The following is a 20,973-nucleotide window of genomic DNA, read 5'->3' on the forward strand; positions in this document are numbered from 1 at the left end:
ATCACACTTTTCTAATGAGGCCCAGGCTGCTTTGTATTTTGGCTAATGCATTTCCCTTATTTGTGTGTTTAACATGGCATGTTTCAGACCAAAGTTCATACTAGGCCTGAGATTCTCTCCACTCTTACTTTCTTTCTGCTGCTGCCCCCCACAGCAAAACACCCCCAAAAAGACTTCCCTCGCACCCCCTTTGAAATACTTCATGAGCCAGAACAGTCCAGGAAACAAATATTTTCACCTTGCCTGCCCAGGACGGTTGATCACTGTTGGATGTGATCTGATATATCAATGACTGTAGTATGAAGGTGGGTAAGGAAATAGATTTTCTGAGTCAGCAGAGGCTAGAAAGAAACAGGTAACACAACCTGAGGGAGAAGAGAAGTCTATGGACTTGTAGGTGAGGGGAGAGGCCCCCACAATCTTGTAAATGGCATTGCCTATTACAGACTTGCCTAAACTTGTGTGTACACACACACACACACACACACACACACACACACACACACACACACACACTTCTGACCATCCTTACTGATCTGTTTGAACATGAATGGTAATTGGTCTTGCCCAGTCTGTGGTGTTAGTACAGATCAGTGTTCCATCTAATTTTTCCCACTCATGTACGGAATGAATTTTGTTATGTGCACCAATATGGAGGTGACGTGTAACAAAATTCATGTGGTGGAGGTGGGGGGCCGAGTGGTTTGGAGTGGGGGATGGGGGCTCAGGGCTGGGTCAGAGGGTTGGGGTGCAGGGGTGTTGAGGGCTCCAGCTGGGGGTGCAGGCTCTGGGGTGGGGCCAGGGACTAGGGGTTTGGGATGCAGGCTGCCAGGACCTACAGCGGGAAGAGAGGACTCCACCCAGCTCTCTCTCCTGGCAGCAGCACTTCGGCTGTGGGTGGTGGGAGAGATGCCTCTCCCCTGGCCGTGGCAGGTCCGTGCCAGGGCTAGGTTGGGGCCGGGGGAGGGATGCCTCTCCCCTGCCTGCAGCAAGTCTGGGGCAGGTCTGTACCTGAGCACCTGTATGGGGCTTAATAGGCAGCTGCGCGGCCGTGCAGCTACGCAGCTTAGAGGGAACTTAGCTACCAATTGTTTAGATTTTACTAGAGATGAAGGGAGGATAGAGAACTACTCAAGTGTGCCTTTCAGGGCTTTATAAAGTCTGATAGAATGCACAGCACAAGGAGTTCTGCTTGAATCACTTGGGATTGGGATGACATAATTACAAATGCTATCACACTAAAGAAGCAGTTGCCATCTTGAACTAAAAGGAAGGAGGGGAGATAGCCTTTTATGGGTAAGCAATCCACTCCATATTGAAACTTCAGAAAACCTATTAAATAGCACAGCTTGCATAAGGAATCTTACTCCACTTTTCCATCTGCTTGAAGTGCTATAGGAGGACAATGGCTGTCTAAAGTAGGTACCTTTTATGTCACCCTAAAGCTGTTCATCTCTGGAGTGTTTCCCCTTTTAGCTGCACTTGCTAATGTGACCAGCAATGGGTATTGCATTGCTATGTAGACATACCCTCTGTGCCTCCCTTCCCATTTGTAAAATAGGGGTAATAGTACATCCCTACTTCACAGGGGTAGTAGGAAGATAAATACGTTAATAATTGTGAAATACTTTGATACTATGGTAATAGGGACTATACAAGTACCTAAAATAGAAACATAGATTTCCAGTCCCTTGCTGTAATCTAGATTATACTCCCTTAAACACAATTTGCCTCTCTAAGCCTTTGTTACAGACTTCATTTAAATATGGCATTAACAAATCAACACATCTTTAGTACCTTGCAGCTGGGAAATCGGTCAGGTCCAGTTGGTTTCTGCTTTTTTTTTATAGCCTTGACAGTGTCCTTTTAATCCCCTATGCTTATGCTTCAATCTGATGTATATAAATCCTTGTAAAAATTGCACAAAAAAGCTCTTGAAAATATCCTGAAAGGCAATAAAAATTTGACCATTAGAGTTCTGAATAGAGAGGATATTTGCCATCTGCTGAGCTTCAGACAAAAAGATTGACAAGGTAATTATTACCCAGATGGAAATTTTCTCTCTCGTTCTTATCTCTTCTGTATCTTGGTGGAAAAAATACAAGAGAGCCATTTTATTGGAGAAATAGATCTTATTTAATGCTCCTAGTATTTTCTGTTAATGTCTAAAATTGGCAGCAATCATGAGGAAATAGCAAGGTCAGGAAGACTGGAAAGCAAGATGAAAAGAGAAATTCTTCAGTAATAGAGAGTTGTATGTATGAAACAGGTGAGGCTGCTCTGGCAAAGGGTCTGTTAAAGGCTCTGCTCTCTCAATAGTGCAATCTGGACACTATGCTTAGACTTTCCCATTTGGAAGAAGCATCCCAGAAATTCTGGAGAAATATCTGAGGAACTTTGATTTTAAAAATATTTTAAAATGCTCACAAGAAACAGACAAGCTTGAAAGTGGTTAAAACAAAGAGGAACAAATCATGTTCTGAGGCTTAACTAATTAGCACTTGATTGTTGGCTGTACAAAGTATTATTAGCAGTTGATGTGCAAAGTGTTATTGGCATCGTTATGATGTCTGAATAGAAGCCATGAGAAGTAAAACAATGGGAGGCAAATTGAGAATCGTGAGAAGAGCAATTCTTGCTTATGTCGTCTGTTTCTCTGCTAGTGATCAATCAATAAAACAAATCAAATGAGCCAGTTTCGTATGGGCAGTTTCTCTACTTGGTTTGTAAAATACACAGCTACAGGCAAGCATGATCCAAGGGGAAGGAAGGTAGTCTAGAGGTTAGAACAAAGGAATGGGAGCTAGGATTTTTAAGGGTCAGGGAGGATGGTGTACATAGAGCTCTGCAAATCCATGGGTGCGGATATCTGTGGACAATTGGTGCGGCTCACAGCTCGGATGCTGCAGGGCAGTCTGCAGTACTTGCTGAATCACACAGCAGTGGCAATAGCCTGCTGGGCATTCTGGGAGTTGTAGTCCCCAGCTTGCTTGGCCCCGGCTGGAGGAGGTAAACTACAACTCCCAGAAGAGTGAGCCAAGCGCATTTTTGAAAGCGGTGTGGTTGTACATGGCGGGCGCTGTGAGGAGAGGTGAAGTTGCTGCTTAGGGTTGCCAACTTTCTAATCACACACAACGAAACACCCCTGCTCCTTCTCCAAGGCCACACCCCCTCCCTCTGTTGCTCACTCTTCCCCACCCTCACTCACTTTCACCATGCTGGAGCAGGGGGTTGGGGTGCAGGAGAGGGTTATGGGCTGTTGGCTGGGAGTGCAGGCTCTGCGGTGGGGCTGGGGATGAGGGGCTGTGGGTGCAGGAGGGGGCTCTGGACTGGGGCTGCAGGGCCCCCCCACAGCTCGCACTGGCTGCAGTTCCCAGCCCTTGTGACCAATGGGAGCTGCGGAGCCGGTATTCGGGGCAGGGGATAGTGCGTGGAGCCTCCCACTCCCTGGCCGCCAAGCCCCTAGGGGCTGCAAGGAGTTGGCAGCCACTTCCGGGGGCAACCTGGGGCCAGGTCAGGTAGGGAGCCTGCCTTAGCCCCAGCTCCTCGCTGCACCGCCAACCGGACTTTTAATGGCCTGGACGGCGGTGAAGGCTGGAACTGTCAAAAACCGGACGCCTGGCAATCCTAACAGTCCCGTGTACTTGCATCTTCTCTGCCCAACTTCATGACAGGAGTGAGGTTTAGGACAAAGCCTTCTTGTTGGCATCTCCCATTGGCTAATGTAGGCAGTGCCTCACCTCGCATGGTGGCTTTTGTGAATCCCATTCTTAGGTGCTTGTCTCCCCCCAGTCATTGTGCAGGGGGCCAGGCACCCAACTCAGGATTTGTGGATCTCATTATTCCAGTGTTTTTCTAGGCCCCCCAAGTCCCTTTGTAGATCCAGGCCTGCTGGTGGTAAGGGGATGCACCTGTACACGCATCCAGCTCTCTCATCTATCCTTGTCTGGCGTAACAAGTGGTCTGATCACCTTAGTAGCCAGGTTTTTAGGGGCACTGTAAAGAACTCTGAAAAGGTTTTTGCAAAATAATTTATTTACAAAGTTATAAATACAGAACAGATTCCTGTTCTGAAAAACAAACAAAGGAAATGTAAACTGCCAGCAAGTGGAATGTCATTCAATGGCTGTTGGACTTTGCTGGCTTGACCTGCCTGGTAGAAGAGAAACCATAAAGGGCTCTTGACAGACATTTGCTCCCTGTTTCATGGCTATTGGAAGAAAGGCCTTGGAGGAGAAGGCCTAGGAAATTCCTTGGTTTAGTATGGCTCCCATGAACAAGTGAAATGCCTGGATGAGCTTTCAAAACTCCCATATTGGCTGTAATGTCGTGGGGACATAGATCATACAAAAAAGCCACTAACTTGAGAATCCACCTCAGGTGTTAAACTGAGCCCCATGCGTGTTGGAGCAGGATTGTGGAGGGTGGGGGGGTTCAGTCAATGCTGTGTAGTCATGCAGTACAGACATAGTTGATTTATTAATTTAGTAAATAAGAAATGTATTATTAGTGATCAATTATATTGCTAATGGTTATAGGTAGTTAGCTCATTATGGCATCTTAGTGCCTTCATTAAAGATGTTCAGTGCATGACTGAAGTGTGCATTGTAAAGTGTATCCTCAGCCTGATGCAGTGAGTAACATAAAGTGGGTTCACTGCTCAACATACTGTGTATTTGTGATGGATTTCAAGTTTCTCAGGAAGATGAAATACCCAGGGTAAATTCAAGAGTCACAAGCCCAGGAAAGGGACCTGTCTCATTCTTTATTATGATGGCAGTGGGTTTCTCAATTAAACCAATGGGGCTTACAGCACAGCCTTCATAAATACCATGTTGATCCATTGGAGAGCTGGGGAGGGGAAGACGTGGTTCAAATGATGCCTAAGGTCATAAATCGAATGACTCAGTACCATTCCCTGATTAGCTTTCAATTTTCCTAAGCAACAAAATTCACCCTGCCACATTTTTTAGAAAATCCTGACAGAGTGGGGAGTGGAGCTGCTGCTGCCACCTCTCCAGCCAGGCTCTCTTAGGCAGCCGCTGCACTGCACAGAGCAGCGACCCTGAGCAGCCACCTTCAGCCATGTGAGAAGCAGCTCCGTCCCACTCCCTGCCTGCACCCTGCTGCCAGGGACAGTGGATGAATATGCCGGGGACGGGGGAGGCGGAGCAGGAGAAGGACAGAGGTGTGTGTCCCCCCCCCACACACACAGGTAACTCTGGTGAGGAGGGGAGAGCGTGGCAGTCCCCGGACTGGGCTCAGGGTGGGGGGTCACTGGGGAAGGTGCTGGGAGCAGGTTCCCTGGCCTCTGCTCAGCCAGGACTGGGCCCAGGCAGGCCCAGAGGCATGTGCTGCCCACTGCTGTGGCCCCAACCCCCACCAGGAGCTGGCAGGATTGGCTGCCCTGGACCAGGAAGATGGGGCTGGAAGTTTCTCCTGAAGGAGACACATGGGGCGATCATGTGTCCTCCCCTTTACAGTGTGCCCCCCCCCACATATGAGAAGGCACGAGTTGTCTATTCTTATGTCTCTTCCTACCATGATCCTGCACCCACCAGATACCATCAAATATCGTGCTCTGTCAGCTCATGGGATAGTACCTGGCCGACTCTAGAATACCCAGTTGTCTGTGGGATGCTGTGTGATTAAACCCTTTGTATGACATTGGTCAATGACACAGGCTGCCTGTTCTGCTTTGCTTCCTCCATATCTTCTGCCTCCATGTCAAAGGTGCCTTTTAGAATTGCCAGCCTCTGAGAGAGACTCTTCAGGTCAGGATAGAGAAGTACATTATATATCAGAGAAGCAAGAATCGCGCCTGTCATGGGGCCCACCCAGAAAATCTGCAGAGAGAGAGAGAGAAATAGCATATTATTATTATTATTATTATTAATGTATAGTGATAGTGCCTAGAAGCCAGGGCTCCATTGTGCTAAGCAATGATTGTAGCCCCAAATAACTTACATTCTTTGAATGTGTGTCAGTATGGAGCTCTGCTCTTTTTGAAAATTGTAAAAAAGACAACCAAGACTGTCATATGTAGAATGAAGGAGAGGTTGATCTCTCTCTCTCTCTTTCTTTTATATTTATAAATATAAATATATATAAATTACATAAAATAGGTTGGGCAAGGATAATCTGTGAAGGGTCTTAAATGTAAAGATGAGTAGTTTGTGTTTGATATGGTGGACAAGGGGAGCCAATGGAGGATGCAAAGGGAGGGGTGACCGTTCAAGTGACAAGCCAGGAACGTAATCTTTGTGGCGGCATTTCAAATGGCTATAAGTCAAAATAGAATTTGTTAAGACCAGAGAGGAAGATCCAAAAGTTGAGATAAGAGATGATGAGGGCCTGTATGAGAGATTTAGCTGTTGTATATGCAGAGGTTATTCATAATCAAAGATGGGGACTGGGACTCTTTTGGCTAAAATGACTTTAAAATGTCATAACGTTAATATTTCATTGACTCCTTCACTACTGGCCAATGTTCTAGGAACATCCTGATAGAATTAACTTGGCATACTTCTGAATGTGTCAGGTATGCCCAGCAACATCGTACCTGCCAAGCTGCTGAAAGCACTAGGACATCCTAGTAGAACATCTCTCCTGTGTTGCTGAATGTCCCAGGTATGTCCACTTACTTAGGTTCTATGCTTTTGGGGCAGGGACCCTCTTTTTATACGTTTGTACAGTGCCTAGCACAATGGGACCCCGGTCCGTGACTAGAGCTCCTAGGCACTCAGGACCGGCTCCAGGCACCAGCGAAGGAAGCAGGTGCTTGGGGCGACCAATGGAAAGGGGCGGCACGTCCGGGTCTTCGGCAGCAATTCAGCGGCGGGTCCCTCAGCCCTTCTCGGTGGGAAGGAGCTGCCGCCAAAGTGCTGCCGATCGCGGCCTTTTTTTTTTTTTTTTTTTTTTTTTTGGCTTCGCCACTTGGGGCGGCAAAAAAGCTGGAGCCGGCCCTGTAGGCACTACTGCAATACAAATAATAATATGTATGTCCAGGTATAAAGCACCTGCCATGCAGCTGAAGGTTCCCTAATATTGCATTAATTTCAATGCACTAATGACCGCTTTACATCTCTTTGTAACCGGAGTGGTTGTGGGCCTTGTTTAAGTGAAAGCTTAGATCCATCAGATTGCAGCACCCTTTCCCCTGCCAGTCCCTACCACTATGCCCCATGCATGCCCTTGTACTGAAGATTTCCTCTCCAGCTGCATATTGCTACTAAGTCGTGCCATTAAGGGTTCAGATGGCTGATCTTTCTTCCTGTCTGGCATTCTCATTTCCTACACCTTGAAATGTGTCCATGCAGCAAATGGTTATATCTGCACAATACCACCAGGTGGCAGTGCTTACAAACATCCTTGTTACATCTGGGCAAAGCTACAGTTGCAAACAAAACTGACAGCAGGCTGCTTACAGTGACCCTATACTTCGTTAAGGCAGAGATATAGAAACTGAATGGAGGTAGAGAGGGAAGGAAAGTCGGTCCATATTGGGGTTGCTTGGGAGCATGTTCATTTTCTGTAGCTTTGAGCTAAAATTACTTAGCCCCATTTCAGTTCTGTGTTGATATCTGTGGATCACAACTTCCCCACTTCCATGCCTGCAATGGAGTAAACATTAAAAGACAAAATATACTTTGGGCCCTGAATCTTACCCTGACAGTACATGAATATGAGTTTCTCTGTATTAATTGCATGTTTTGATCTTTATCCTAAATATTTATGTGCTTGTGTTGTAAGAGTATGTGTTAGATGTCAAAGGGGAAGTGAAGAGGCCCCTTCTACTCAAGCAGTTTCAACAGGAACACAGCCTCGGGCCTGTGGTTACAATCCATTAAGAATGAATGATCCAACCACTCAGTGCTGCAGCCATCAAAAGAGAAGAATCCTCCTGGACAGGCCTCTCTGGATGCACAGTTCCAGTGGGGAAAAAACCTGTCAGAGGAACCCAAGAGTGTTTATACTTGGGCCCTGAAACAAAGAAAACTAATGAGCAATATGGTAAAGAATTTACTCTGAGATAAATAACAGGGCCTTTCCTACTTAAGAGAGACCAAGACACAGAATTATAGAAGGAAGGTAAGTGGACTAGAACAGTGACTCTCAACCTTTCCAGCCTACTGTACCCCTTTCAGGAGACTGATTTGTCTTGCATACCCCCAAGTTCCACCTCACTTAAAAACTAGTTGATTACAAAATCAGACCTAAAAATACAAAGGTGTCACAGCAACACTGTTACTGAACAATTGCTGACTTTCTCTTTTTGCCATAGAATTACAAAATAAATCAGTTGAATATAAATATTGTACTTACATTTCAGTGTACAGTATACAGAGCCATATAAACAAGTCATTGTATGAAATTATAGTTTGTACTGACTTCTCTAGTGCTTTTTATGTAGCCTGTTGTAAAACTAGGCAAATATCTAGATGTGTTGATGTACCCACTGGAAGACCTCTGTGTACCCCCAGGGGTACGTGTACCCCTGGTTGAGAACCACTGGGCTAGAAGAATAGCAGGGCCTGCTGTCACTTGGGACCAAAGTGGGTCATAAAAGACTCTTTGCTTACTAAGAGCTCGTTTACATGGGTACACTGGCTGAAATAAGCTATTGCAGAATAGCTCCCCCTGTGGCCAGTCTATTCTGGAATAATTAGTGCACTCCTAGAGCAGCTAATTATTCTGAAATAAAATGACGTTTATTCCCAAAAAGGGTCCACGTAGGGATATATTCTGGAATAGCTACTCCAGGATAGATTATTCCACATTAGCTATGCTAGTCAATTTCCCTGCGTAAAGAAGCCTTGTCAGAATGTGAGCTGGTTCATTTCCTTTCCTGAAGAGGAACCAACCTGACCAGGATGGTGATTAGTGACTGCGAAATACTCAGGCAGACTAGAGACGCTATAAAAATAAAAAACGTAATCATGGGGGATTAATAATATTGACTGGGTACATGTCACCTTAGGACGGGATGCAGAGATAAAGTTTCTTGACACCTTAAATGACTGCTTCTTGGAGCAGCTAGTCCTGGAACCCACAAGAGGAGAGGCAATTCTTGATTTAGTCCTAAGTGGAGTACAGGACCTGGTCCAAGAGGTGAATATAGCTGGACCGCTTGGTAATAGTGACCATAATATAATTAAATTTAACATCCCTGTGGTGGGGAAAACACCTCAGCACCCCAATACGGTAGCATTTAATTTCAGAAAGGGGATCTACACAAAAATGAGGAAGTTAGTTAAAAAGAATTAAAAGGTACAGTGTCAAAAGTGAAAGCTGCATGGAAACTTTTTAATGACACCATAGTAGAGGCTCAACTTAAATGTATACCCCAAATTAAAAAACATAGTAAGAGAACCAAAAAAGTGCCACTATGGCTAAACAACAAAGTAAAAGAAGCTGTGAGAGGCAAAAAGGCATCCTTTAAAAAGTGGAAGATAAATCCTATAGAGGAAAATAGAAAGGAGCATAAACTCTGGCAAATGAAGTGTAAAAATATAATTAGGAAGGCCAAAAATGAATTTGAAGAACAGCTAGCCAAAGACTCAAAAAGTAATAGCAAAAAAATTTTTAAATACATCAGAAGCAGGAAGGCTGAGGATGTGAGGGAGATTCCAAAACCTGAGCCATTCTTTTTTAGGTTACAAATCTAAGGAACTGTCCCAGAGTGAGGTGTCATTAGAGGAGGTTTTGGAACAAATTGATCAACTAAACAATAATAAGTCACCAGGGCCAGATGGTATTCACCCAAGAGTTCTGAAAGAACTCAAATGTGAAATTGCCGAACTACTACCTGTGGTTTAACCTATCATTTAAATCAGCTTCTCTACCAAATGACTGGAGAATAGCTAATGTGACGCCAATTTGTAAAAAGGGCTCCAGAGGTGATCCTGGCAAATACAGGCCAGTAAGCCTGACTTCAGGACCGGGCAAACTGGTTGAAACTATAGTAAAAATTGTCAGACACATAGGTGAACATAATTTGTTGGGGAAGAGTCAACATGGTTTTTGTAAAGGGAAATCATGCCTCACCAATCCACTAGAATTCTTTAAGGGGGTCAACAAACATGTGAACAAGGGGGTCCAGTGGGTATAGTGTACTTAAATTTTCAGAAAGCCTTTGACAAGGTCCCTCACCAAAGGCTCTTAAGCAAAGTAAGCTGTCATGGGGGGAGGGATAGCTCAGTGGTTTGAGCATTGGCCTGCTAAACCCAGGGTTGTGAATTCAATCCTTGAGGGGGCCACTTAGGGATCTGGGGCAAAATCAGTACTTGGTCCTGCTAGTGAAGGCAGGGGGCTGGACTCGATGACCTTTCAAGGTCCCTTCCAGTTCTAGGAGATAGAATATCTCCATTAATTTAATTTATAAGAGGGATGGTCCTCTCATAGATTGGTAACTGGTTAAAAGGAAACAAAGGGTAGGAATAAATGGTCAGTTCTCAGAATGGAGAGAGGTAAATAGTGGTGTGTCCCCCAGGCATCTGTACTGGGCCCAGTCCTATTCAACATATTCATAAATGATCTAGAAAAAGGGGTAAACAGTGAGGTGGCAAAATATGCAGATGATACAAAACTACTCAAGATAGTTAAGTCCAAAGCAGACTGCAAAGAGCTACAAAGGGATCTCACAAAACTGGGTGACTGGGCAACAAAATGGCAGATGAAATTCAATGTTGATAAATGCAAAGTAATGCATTTGGAAAACATAATCCCAACTATACATATACAATGGTGGGATCTAAATTAACTGCTACCAGTCAATGTGCAATGGCAGTCAAAAAATCTAACAATGTTGGGAATCATTAAAAAAGGGATAGATAATAAGACAGAAAATATATTGCCTCTATAAATCCATGGTACGCCTCATCTTGAATACTGCATTCAGATGTGGTTGCCCCATCTCAAAACAGATATATTGGAATTGGAAAAGGTTCAGAAAAGGGCAACAAAAATGTTTAGGGGTATGAAGCAGCTTCTGAATGAGAAGAGATTAATAAGATTGGGACTTTTCATCTTGGAAAAGAAACGACTCGGGGGAGATATGATAGAGGTCTATAAAATCATGATGGGTGTGGCGAAAGTAAATAACACCCGAACTAGGCGTCACCAAATGAAATTAATATGCAGCAGGTTTAAAATAAACAAAGGGAAGTATTTTTTACTTACAATGCACAGTTAACCTGTGGAACTCTTTGCCAGAGGATGTTGTGAAGGCCAAGACTATAACAGGGTTCAAAAAAGAACTAGATAAATGTATGGAGGATAGGTCCATCAATGGCTACTAGCCAGGATGGGCAGGGATGGTGTCCCTAGCCTCTGTTTGCCAGAAGCTGGGAATGGGCAACAGAGGATGGATCACTTGATTACCTGTTCTGTTCATTCCCTCTGGAGCACCTGGCATTGGCTGCTGTCAGATACAGGATACTGGGCTAGATGGAGCATAGGTCTGACCCAATATGGTTGTTCTTATGTTTGTTCCAACCGCTATATAAAAATACTTTGTTTTAAGAGGCCTGTTGGTCAGTGTCACTGATCATGGGTTCCTGAAGGGAGGCTCAAGCAGGTGATTAAACTGATCTAGCCCTACATGGCAATAAGCAGTTGGTATACAAGGGACCCCGAGCTAAGAGTAGAAGAATCACAAGCTTTCACCCTGAGAGGGGTGAGGACAAGAGGCCTAAGACCCAAAGATGGTGCATTAACAGACCAGATTGGGGGGGGGAAGGTGTAGCTAGCCCCTTAACAGTGAAACACTGACTGATTACATGAAGATGAAGACATGCCTGCAGAGTGGTACACCCAGCTAATTCAGACTCCTAGGGACCTTCCCTTTCAGGCCTTTGGAACATCTAAAGAGGAGACTGACTCCTATGTGTCCTTCCCAGACTTTACACTGAGCCCAGTGGCTGCTGGGGAAGGAGTTTGAGGATTTAGTAAATGCTGGATTGATCGCATTCAGTGCAGACATAATTGATAAAGCTCATCCCATGTTACTCACTGTTGGGTCTCAGTACCTTGATACAAGGAGCTCCTAGAAACGCAGAGTGCAATAAGGCCAAATTTCAACATCTCACCCAAGGTATTTTGGAGATGGTAGAGACCTCTAGAACAGAAAGGGAAAGGACATAATGATATTACCCAGTGGACAGTAAACTTGTTGACTATGACAGCAGGGCCAAAGGATCTTGCAGGATTCATGGAGCATCCAGTGAAGTAGATCTAGTAAACAGAGATGGGAAAGAAAGTATTAGGAGAATGACACTGTCTAAAGATGAATGAAGTCCAAATGAACCTCATGTTTGATTTGTCATATCTCTCTGTAGTTCAGGCAATTAGACATTTACAAATATCTCTCTTATAGTTATAGTTTAGTCATCATTGCTGTATGATGGGAGAAACATGGAATTGGCCTAGTTGGGAGTTCCTCCCACAGCGAGCATCTTGTACTGGAAGAGACTGGGACTGGCATAACAATAAGCTTTCCCCACAGCCAGCACTCCTGCCCTGCTCCAAGCAGCGCTTTTGGCAGGCAGGGTGTTCAGAATTGGAGTGCATGTTTTTTATTTGTTTCTAATCAACCATTAGGTACAAACCCCTCCATGTTTTATGCAGTGCCTAACAAGCTTACCCCAATCAGGTGTCCCAGGGCAACGGATATGCCAATGAATGTGGCTGGGGAGTTGGCATTTCTGTGTCTGTCGGTGGAAGCAAAATAACAAAGAACCAGCTGAAAGGTGAGAATGAGCTCAACAGCAACTGCTTGTCCAGAAGTGATGTTGCTCCGCACCTGGGGAAAGGGATGGCAAAGGGACTTCTTAGGAGACCACAGCAGCCCATCGGCTTCTGCCCACCAGCCACACTAGGTAACGCTGCTGCCTCACACAATCCACCTCAAAAGCAGGCATCTGCAGTGACACGAGCTTCTGGGAGACTTAAGTGTAACAGTGGGGGTAAGGGGATCTTTCATGGTTTGTATCCTTACTTTTGGAGCCATGCAGTAGCAACTAACTGAGTGTAGGAGTGATAAGCACAGAATGTACAGATCAGGCATCGATGGCAGATTGGTTACTACTGTTCCAAAGTTTTTGTAGGCTATTGGGGACAGATTTTCAGAATGGCTCAGCATCCAGCAGCTCTCATTGAGAACAATGGAGAATTCTACACATGCACACCAATTGAGAACCATGGGGGCTCTAGGGTGAAAATCTGTTCCTTATGGTTTAGGTATTATGTTGCTGGGAGCATGAAAAAGCAGAGAGGCATGTACTCATGCAACTAAAATCCACTTAGCTGGGAATGTGTGGAAATTATTTGAAACATATGTAAACAGCAGGAATGCTCAGCTGTAGGTCCTATCTGTGGAGTCCATTAAGTTGTTCTGATATCTTGGGTGACTCCCTTCCTCGTTCTGAGCTTCACTTCTCATCTGTAAAAAGTGCGATAGTCACAATAATCAATGCCCAGTACATGCAGAAACCTTTGCTAAGGGTAATCACTTCCACTAGTCACTCCTTTGGTTTGACTTAAATAGGCACAGATCCATGAGGTATCTAGTATAGTTTTGTTTGACCTGTATTTAAAAACCCACCTGTACTGGGCATTCATTTCTAGTTGTCACTGGGCAGGTTTCACTGTAAAGATTAGCCCATTTGTGTTTCCATCTTGAGCAGATGGCAGTGATTTTTTTTTTATCACAAATCCCCCTCAATTCATACCTACCACAGCCCTGGCCTCCTAATTTAGAATTACAACATAATTCAGCATGGTTGGCAGTTTCTCCTCCTGCAGCGGGGTGCAGGTCAGGATTGAGGGGCATTGACACTGCTATTTGTTACCACTACATATAGCTACATATTAACCCAAGCCTGGACTAGCAGGGGGGCACACAAGTCAAGAGTGAGGGGACCGGAAGAGGCGGGGTTGGGAAGCTTGCACATGTCTGGCTCACAGCAATGTTAATGGTCATTCACTTTCATCAGCATTATCAAAAAGAGGGGTGAGGAACTCACCGTGTTAATGCCTAAGCTTCCTTGGACCTCTGCAGGCGTCACTCCATACAACGTGGCTGCTCCAGCGATGCCTCCAGCCAGCTGGGCAACCATATAGCAAGCAGCTCTTGCCAAAGAGATACGAGAGCCAAGCAGGAAGGCCATAGTCACAGCTGGGTTGACATGAGCACCACTGACATGCCAGGCAATCTGGACCACAGTAGCTGCAGCCAAGTTGAAGGTAATAGAGATCTGTAAGATGGTGGGGAGGGCTGAGGGCCAGCGGAGGACTGAGCCCAGGCCGAAGAAGACGTAGATGGAGGTGGCTAGGAACTCAGCAAAGACAGCCCGATAAAAGGTCACAGACAGTACCTCCTTCCACATCCTCTCATGAGCCCAACAGTGAGAGGGACAGAGGGCGTTTCTAATGCTGGAGCTCCTTTTTACTGGAGAATATTTGAGGAAACACTATGTAAATAAGTTTGTAAAACTGGGCAGGACCAGGAAATCCAGAACCTGGAAATCCTTCAGTGAAGGAGTGAGTCAGACCTGCCCAGTTCAGCACACATCAATGCTCCTCCCCCCCCCCCCCCCCACTACCACTGACCCAGGGTCTTAACTCCCAGCACCAGACTTAACCCAGTTTCTGACTCTCAGAAATGTGTGTGTTCCATTGCTAGGTAGTTATCTTAGTGCAGTGGTTCCCAAAGTGGGGTTCGGGAACCCCTGGGGGTTTGCAGAACGTTTCAGGGGGTTCGCAAGAAAAATTTCATTAATAGCAGCCAGAGGACTTTGCTGGGACCCAGTTGCAGGGCAGACAGCCCGAGCCCCAGGGAGAGCGGGGCCGGGCAGTTTGAGCAGGCAGCCCGAGCCCTCCCCTGTCAGCCAGGGAGCTGGCAGCCTGAGCCTCGTGGAGAGCGGGCAGTTCGAGCCAGCAGCCCGAACCCCTCCCCTGTCAGCCAGGGAACCGGCAGCCCGAGCCTTGGGGAGAGCAGGCAGTTTGAGCCGGCAGCCCGAGCCCCTCCCCTGACAGAGGGGGAGCCAGCAGCCCGAGCCCCAGGGAGAGCGGGGTGCAGTTTGATCCAGCAGCCCGAGCCCTCCCCTGTCAGCCAGGGGTTGGGGGAGGGTGTGCACTGGTTTTGGTCTGTGTGTGAAATTCCGGGGTCCCACAGGAGTTCGTCTGCCCTGCCTACATTACACTAAGACAGTGGTTCCCAAACTTTAACAGCCCGCGAACCCCTTTCACTAAATTGTGACATCTCATGAACCCCCTTCTAAAAATGAATATTTCCAGGGATTTAAGTTTAAATTTCCTCAGTGTGATGGATTCGCTTGCTTTGCTCTGCATAGCTCTTGGAAGTCTGGAACCACTGGAGAAAGATAAAGTCTCAGGTCTGGTTCGGCATCAAGTCTGTTTCTGTATTTGGTTTTCAGATGTGCATATGAGGAAAATGCTTTCTCGCATAAGTATGTTGTTGAAAATGGTAACAAAACTGCAGCAGCTTTTTCTGCCAGAAAGGGGTACTCGTTTCTTAAACTCAGCCAAAAGTTGATCAATGATAGATTTCTGAAACTCCTTTTCAGTTCGTAATCACAGGAGATCTCAATCAATTTCTCTTTTTCCTTGGTGTTTAATATCTGTGTTGAGAAAGTGGTATCATCAAAAGGGTTGCGAATTCCGTCATTATCGCCTGACATAGCTGGAAAGTATTCCCTGAAAGTTGTGCAAAGTCCTTTTAGGTGTGCAATTATATTGGTTTTAGTGCACTGATCCAACTGAAGTTTATGTTCTGCCAGGAAGTCATGAAGATTACTGAAACACTCAGTTTGATTGTTTTCCAAACAACTTTCCCAGAACTGCAACTTCTTTATCAGGGATTCAACTCGCTCTTGCACATTGAAAACTGTTATATTGAGGCCTTGAAGAGATAAATTTAGGTCATTAATTCTTGAGAAAATATCTGCTAAATAAGCTAGGCTCTGGAGCCAGACATTATTTTCCATACAGCTGGCAAGGTGGAAAGAGTGGCTGTTGAAAAAAAACTAGGATTTCCGGTCTAACCTCAAACAAGCGCACAAGGATTTTACCCCTTGAGAGCCATCTAACTTCAGTATGGGTCAACACACAGTCGTGTATACTACCCATTTCTTCACAAAGTACGTGAAATATTCTGGAATTTGTTGGCCATGATTTTATGAAATTCGCCATTTTCACTGCATTGTCCAGCACTTCCTTCAGTGCCTCTGGCATGCGTTTTGTTGCAAGGGCTTGTCTATGGATGCTGCAATGAGTCCAAGAGACTTTTGATGCAACCTTTTTTGTTCGAGCTACAAATCCAGTATACTTCCCTGTCATTGATGTGGCCCCATCAGTGCAAATGCCTAGGCAACGAGACCAATCTATTTCCTTTTCTTGAAAATATGCATTAGTCAGATTGAAGATATCTTCTGCAGTTGTACGTTCTTCCAATGGTCGGCAAAACAACAAGTCGTCTTCAACCATACCTTCATTCACATAACGTACAAACAGTAGCAAAATAGCTAGATTAGCTACATCAGTTGATTCATCCAACTGTATAGCATAATATGGACTATTTTTCACTCTATGTACAATTGTGGTCTCTACATCATTTGACATGTCACGAAGAATTAATGACAACGTATTATTGGACAAAGGTACCATGTCAATCCTTTTTGCAGCCTTTTCTCCGAGCATGCAATGAACTACGTCTTTTATACATGGACCAATCAAGCTCTCTGCTATGGTATGGGCTTCTGATGCTTTTGCTACTCGGTAGCTCACGCGGTATGACGCTTTAAGTGCATTTTCATTATCAGTACTTGCTTTGGATATAAAACTGGTAATGTCACTTTTCTTCTCAGCTAATTTTCGCTTGAAAAAATCAACAGGCTTGTCGAGTTGTGCAGGACGCCTAGTTTCTAAATGGCGCCGAAGTAGAGAATGTTTGAGGCTGCTGTTTGCTAGAACATCACCACAAATCACACACACTGGTTTTGGATGTTCTTGATCACCAATGCATGTAAAGCCATATTTTATATAATCATCGTCATATTTTCTTTTCTTTGTAAGTGACTTTCCAGAACCATCATGATCATTAGACTTAGATTTTCCACAGTGTGGACTTGAGGAAACATTAGCTGATTCCAGCATCTTTACACTTTCCTTTTTCAGCCACTTATCCATTGAATTTGTGTACAAAAGTTCTAATAAAAATAACAGAGAGAGAGACTGCTAACAACCAACAAACTAGAAACTGAGAAGATTCACTCACTGAAGCAAATCAGCACTCCAGAGAGAAGGACAATTACTGAGACACCTTAACACTCCTACACTGGCTACAACGTGCTTCTGGCTGGTTTGGCTCGCAAACAGCTTTTCTTCCACCGAGGAAGATGCCCTGGGAGGGACAAATTAGCTTGGACCACCCCTCACGTTCAGCGTGGCCCCCTGCTGACTGCCCTGGATGCAAACTTCCCCTGCCGGACAAGGATACGAGCTGCCACCTGCACCCCGCATGGAGTGCTGGGGTTCAGGGCTGCTGGCTCCCCCGCTGACTGGGGAGGGCTGGGGCTGCCGGATCAAACTACCCAGCCCCGCTCTCCATGAGGCTCGGGCTGCTGGCTGACAGGGGAGGGCTCGGGCTGCTGGATCAAACTGCCCGGCCCCACTCTCCCCGGGGCTCGGGCTGCCGGCTCCCTGGCTGACAGGGGAGGGCTTGGGCTGCTGGATCAAACTGCCCGGCCCCGCTCTCCCTGGGGCTCGGGCTGCTGGCTCCCCCTCTGACAGGGGAGGGCTGGGGCTGCCGACTCAAACTGCCCGCTCTCCCCAAGTGTCAGCAGGGGAATGGTCCTGCTATTGTGGGGAACTTTCCTGGCTTCTGCACTACCCCGGTGAAGTGGGCTAGCGAAAGGATCCGAGTCCTCGCTCCCACTTCCTTTACCCAGAGGCCTCCCTGCCCTTGAGGACTCCCCTTCCACTCTCCTGTCTGGCAGAGTCCTTGTAAACCCCGACAAGGCTGGGCCCAGGATTCCTGGGGGGCTTGACCCCCAACCCTGCTCTGTGGTCACCCAGGACAGGGGCTAGGGTGTCGCTACTCTGGGGTACTCTCTCTGCACTGGGCACCTCCCTGACCCACTGATTGTTCCATACAATTTAAAGCACATACAAGTTGTTTAATTAACAATTAATCTAAAGAAAAGAATAAGGAAAAATGGGAAAGGTTAAAGGAAAACACATCACCCCGCTCTGTGGCAGGGAACATCACAAACAGTGTCTCTGGACATCAGGGCACTTTGCAGTCTGTTCCTTGTAGGTCCCAGGTTTCCTTCTCAGGCCCTGGCTGTGCTGCAGGGATGCTGCGGGTTGGACACTTGCAATGGTGGTGGCCACACACCTCCGGGCTTTGAGTGGTGGGACCCTTCTTCCTCGCGTCAGCCCCCCGTCAGGTTAAGATCCCCCTCCCGGTCTGGCCTGCAAGGACCCTTGGCTAGGGGTGTCTTTCTGTGCTGGGCCCTTTGCCCAAGGTCCCCCTTTGGCTGGCCCCACTTGCTCACCACACCTGGCTCTGTGGCTGCAGCTCTGCTCCCAGCACAGGATCTGCTCTCCCTGGGCTGCGTCTCTGGCTCTGTGGCTGCGTCTCTGCTCTCCAGCTCAGCTTGGGCCCCTGCTTTCTCCTTAGCTCAGCCCCACTCAGTCTGACTCAGGCCATTCCAGTTCACACGGAGGACGGGACCCCCCTGGCCTCCTGACTCCTTGATTAGCCTGCCCGCCCTGTCAATCAAGCTGACCTGGAGCATTGGCCTCTCCCCATTGTTCCTGGGGACTGTCAGTCTCAGGCTCCTGATTTGCCATCGACCCTTCCCCTTTTAGTGCTGGGAGCTAGCCAACCAAAACACCCCCACTGAATGTTAGTAAGGGGGCAACAGTCCCCTTACACAAGGCTCGGGCTGCCAGTTCCCTGGCTGACAGGGGAGGGGCTCGGGCTGCCAGCTCAAACTGCCCGGCCCCGCTCTCCCTGGGGCTCAGGCTGCTGGCTCCCACTCTGACAGGGGAGGGCTGGGGCTGCCGGCTCAAACTGCCCGCTCTCCACAAGGCTCGGGCTGCCGGCTCCCTGGCTGACAGGAGGGCTCGGGCTGCTGGCTCAAACTGCTTGGCCCGGCTCTCCCTGGGGCTCGGGCTGCTGGCTCCCCCTCTGACAGGGGAGGGCTCGGGCTGCCGGCTCAAACTGCCCACTCTCCACGAGGCTCGGGCTGCCGGCTCTCTGGCTGACAGGGGAGGGCTGGGGCTGCTGGATCAAACTGTCCGGCCCCGCTCCCCCTGGGGCTCGGGCTGCTGGCTCCCCTCTGACAGGGGAGGGGCTCGGGCTGCCGGCTCAAACTGCCTGCTCTCCACGAGGCTCGGGCTGCCGGCTCCCTGGCTGACAGGGGAGGGCTCGGGCTGCCAGCTCAAACTGCCCGGCCCCGCTCTCCCTGGGGCTCGGGCTGTCTGTCCTGCAACTGGGTCCCAGCAGAGTCCTCTGGCCGCCATTAATGAAATTTTTCTTGTGAACCCCCTGAAACGTTCTGCGAACCCCACTTTGGGAAGCACTGAAGGTATATAAAATCATGAGTGGTGTGGAGAAAGTGAACAAGGAAAGGGTATTTACTTGTTCCCATAATATAAGAACTAGGGGCCACCAAATGAAATTAATAGGCAGCAGGTTTAAAACAAATAAAAGGAAGTTCTTCATCCAGCACACAGTCAACCTGTGGAACTCCTTGCCTGAGGAGGTTGTGAAGACTAGGGAGAACTAGATAAATTCCTGGAGGTTAAGTCCATTAATGGCTATTAGCCAGGATAGGTAAGGAATGGTGTCCCTAGCCTCTGTTTGTTAGAGGGTGGAGATGGATGGCAGGAGATAGATCACTTGATCATTACCTGTTAGGTTCACTCCCTCTGGGGCACCTGGCATTGGCCACTGTCAGCAGACAGGATACTGGGCTGGATGGACCTTGGTCTGACCCAGTATGGCCGTTCTTATGTCCTTCCCCTGCATGGCTGCTCTTGGTGGGGAGATCAGACCCACGTCCAGAGGCAGCACAGAAATGAGGGTCATACCCCCTCACTTCTGCACTGCAGCAGCCCAGGAGCTGGGCTCTGGGCTTCCGTCCCCCCCCCCCCCCCCGCAGCTCCTGCCAGAGCTCCAGATCCAGGTGCGGCTTCCTCCTGCATCTGGGGCAGCCTGGGCTCTGGGCTTCTGCACCCCTTCGCGGCTCCTGCCACGGCTCCGGCACCAAACCCAGGGCTTCCTCCTGGCGGCTGCAGCCAGAGCAGGGGCAGATGGAGCTTGGGGCTTCTGCCCCTCCAGCCATGGCTCAGGGCAGCCTGGGCTTGGGGCTTCTTCCCCTGCGGCTCCTGCCAGGGCTCCGGGTGACCCGGTAGGGGCATCTTCTGGGGCCGGGGCACCCATTTTTCCTGGGGGGGCCCCAAAATTGGCCAGGGGCCCCTGCCTTAATCTGTCCCTGGCCTGGACTATCAGCTAGGAGCCCCTGGCAGGGACACTCCCAGCAGCATGGGGGAGATCCTACCCATCTCCACCTCCAGGAACCTCCTCTAACTGCAGGAAGCTGGGAGGGTGCTACCTTCAGCTCTAAAGGTAGCACAGAAGTGAGGGTGGCAATCTTGGGACCCCCCTACAACAACTTTGCAACCCCCCTCATGTTCCCATTTTGGGTCAGGACCCCCACGGTTACAATACCGTGAAATTTCAGATATAAACATCAGAAATCGTGAAATTGACCAATTAAAAACCTCTCTGGCCATGAAACTGACAAGAATGGATGTGAATTTGGTAGGGCCCTAGTGATCAGGAAAGACCTGATGAGATACTTTGAAAAAAACCTGTTTGGTTTTAAGTAATAAAGTAATAAAGTTTGTAAGACATTTGTCTTCTGAGCCACCTAACCAGAC

At 47.5% G+C, this 20,973-nt stretch overlaps 1 protein-coding gene across 1 annotated transcript; it reads right to left on the bottom strand.

Annotated features, from left to right (window-relative positions):
* Positions 1-5,648: 5,648 nt before the first annotated feature.
* AQP6 (aquaporin 6) lies at positions 5,649-14,387 on the bottom strand. Its single transcript, XM_065419448.1, has 4 exons — positions 14,025-14,387; positions 12,644-12,802; positions 12,154-12,234; positions 5,649-5,846 (listed from the first exon to the last, which is right to left on the bottom strand). The coding sequence occupies exons 1-4, from the start codon at positions 14,385-14,387 to the stop codon at positions 5,649-5,651; spliced, it is 801 nt and encodes a 266-aa protein (XP_065275520.1).
* Positions 14,388-20,973: the final 6,586 nt, after the last annotated feature.

This window comes from Emys orbicularis, chromosome 19 (genome assembly GCF_028017835.1).
Source record: "Emys orbicularis isolate rEmyOrb1 chromosome 19, rEmyOrb1.hap1, whole genome shotgun sequence".
In the NCBI taxonomy this organism is placed as follows: domain Eukaryota; kingdom Metazoa; phylum Chordata; order Testudines; family Emydidae; genus Emys; species Emys orbicularis.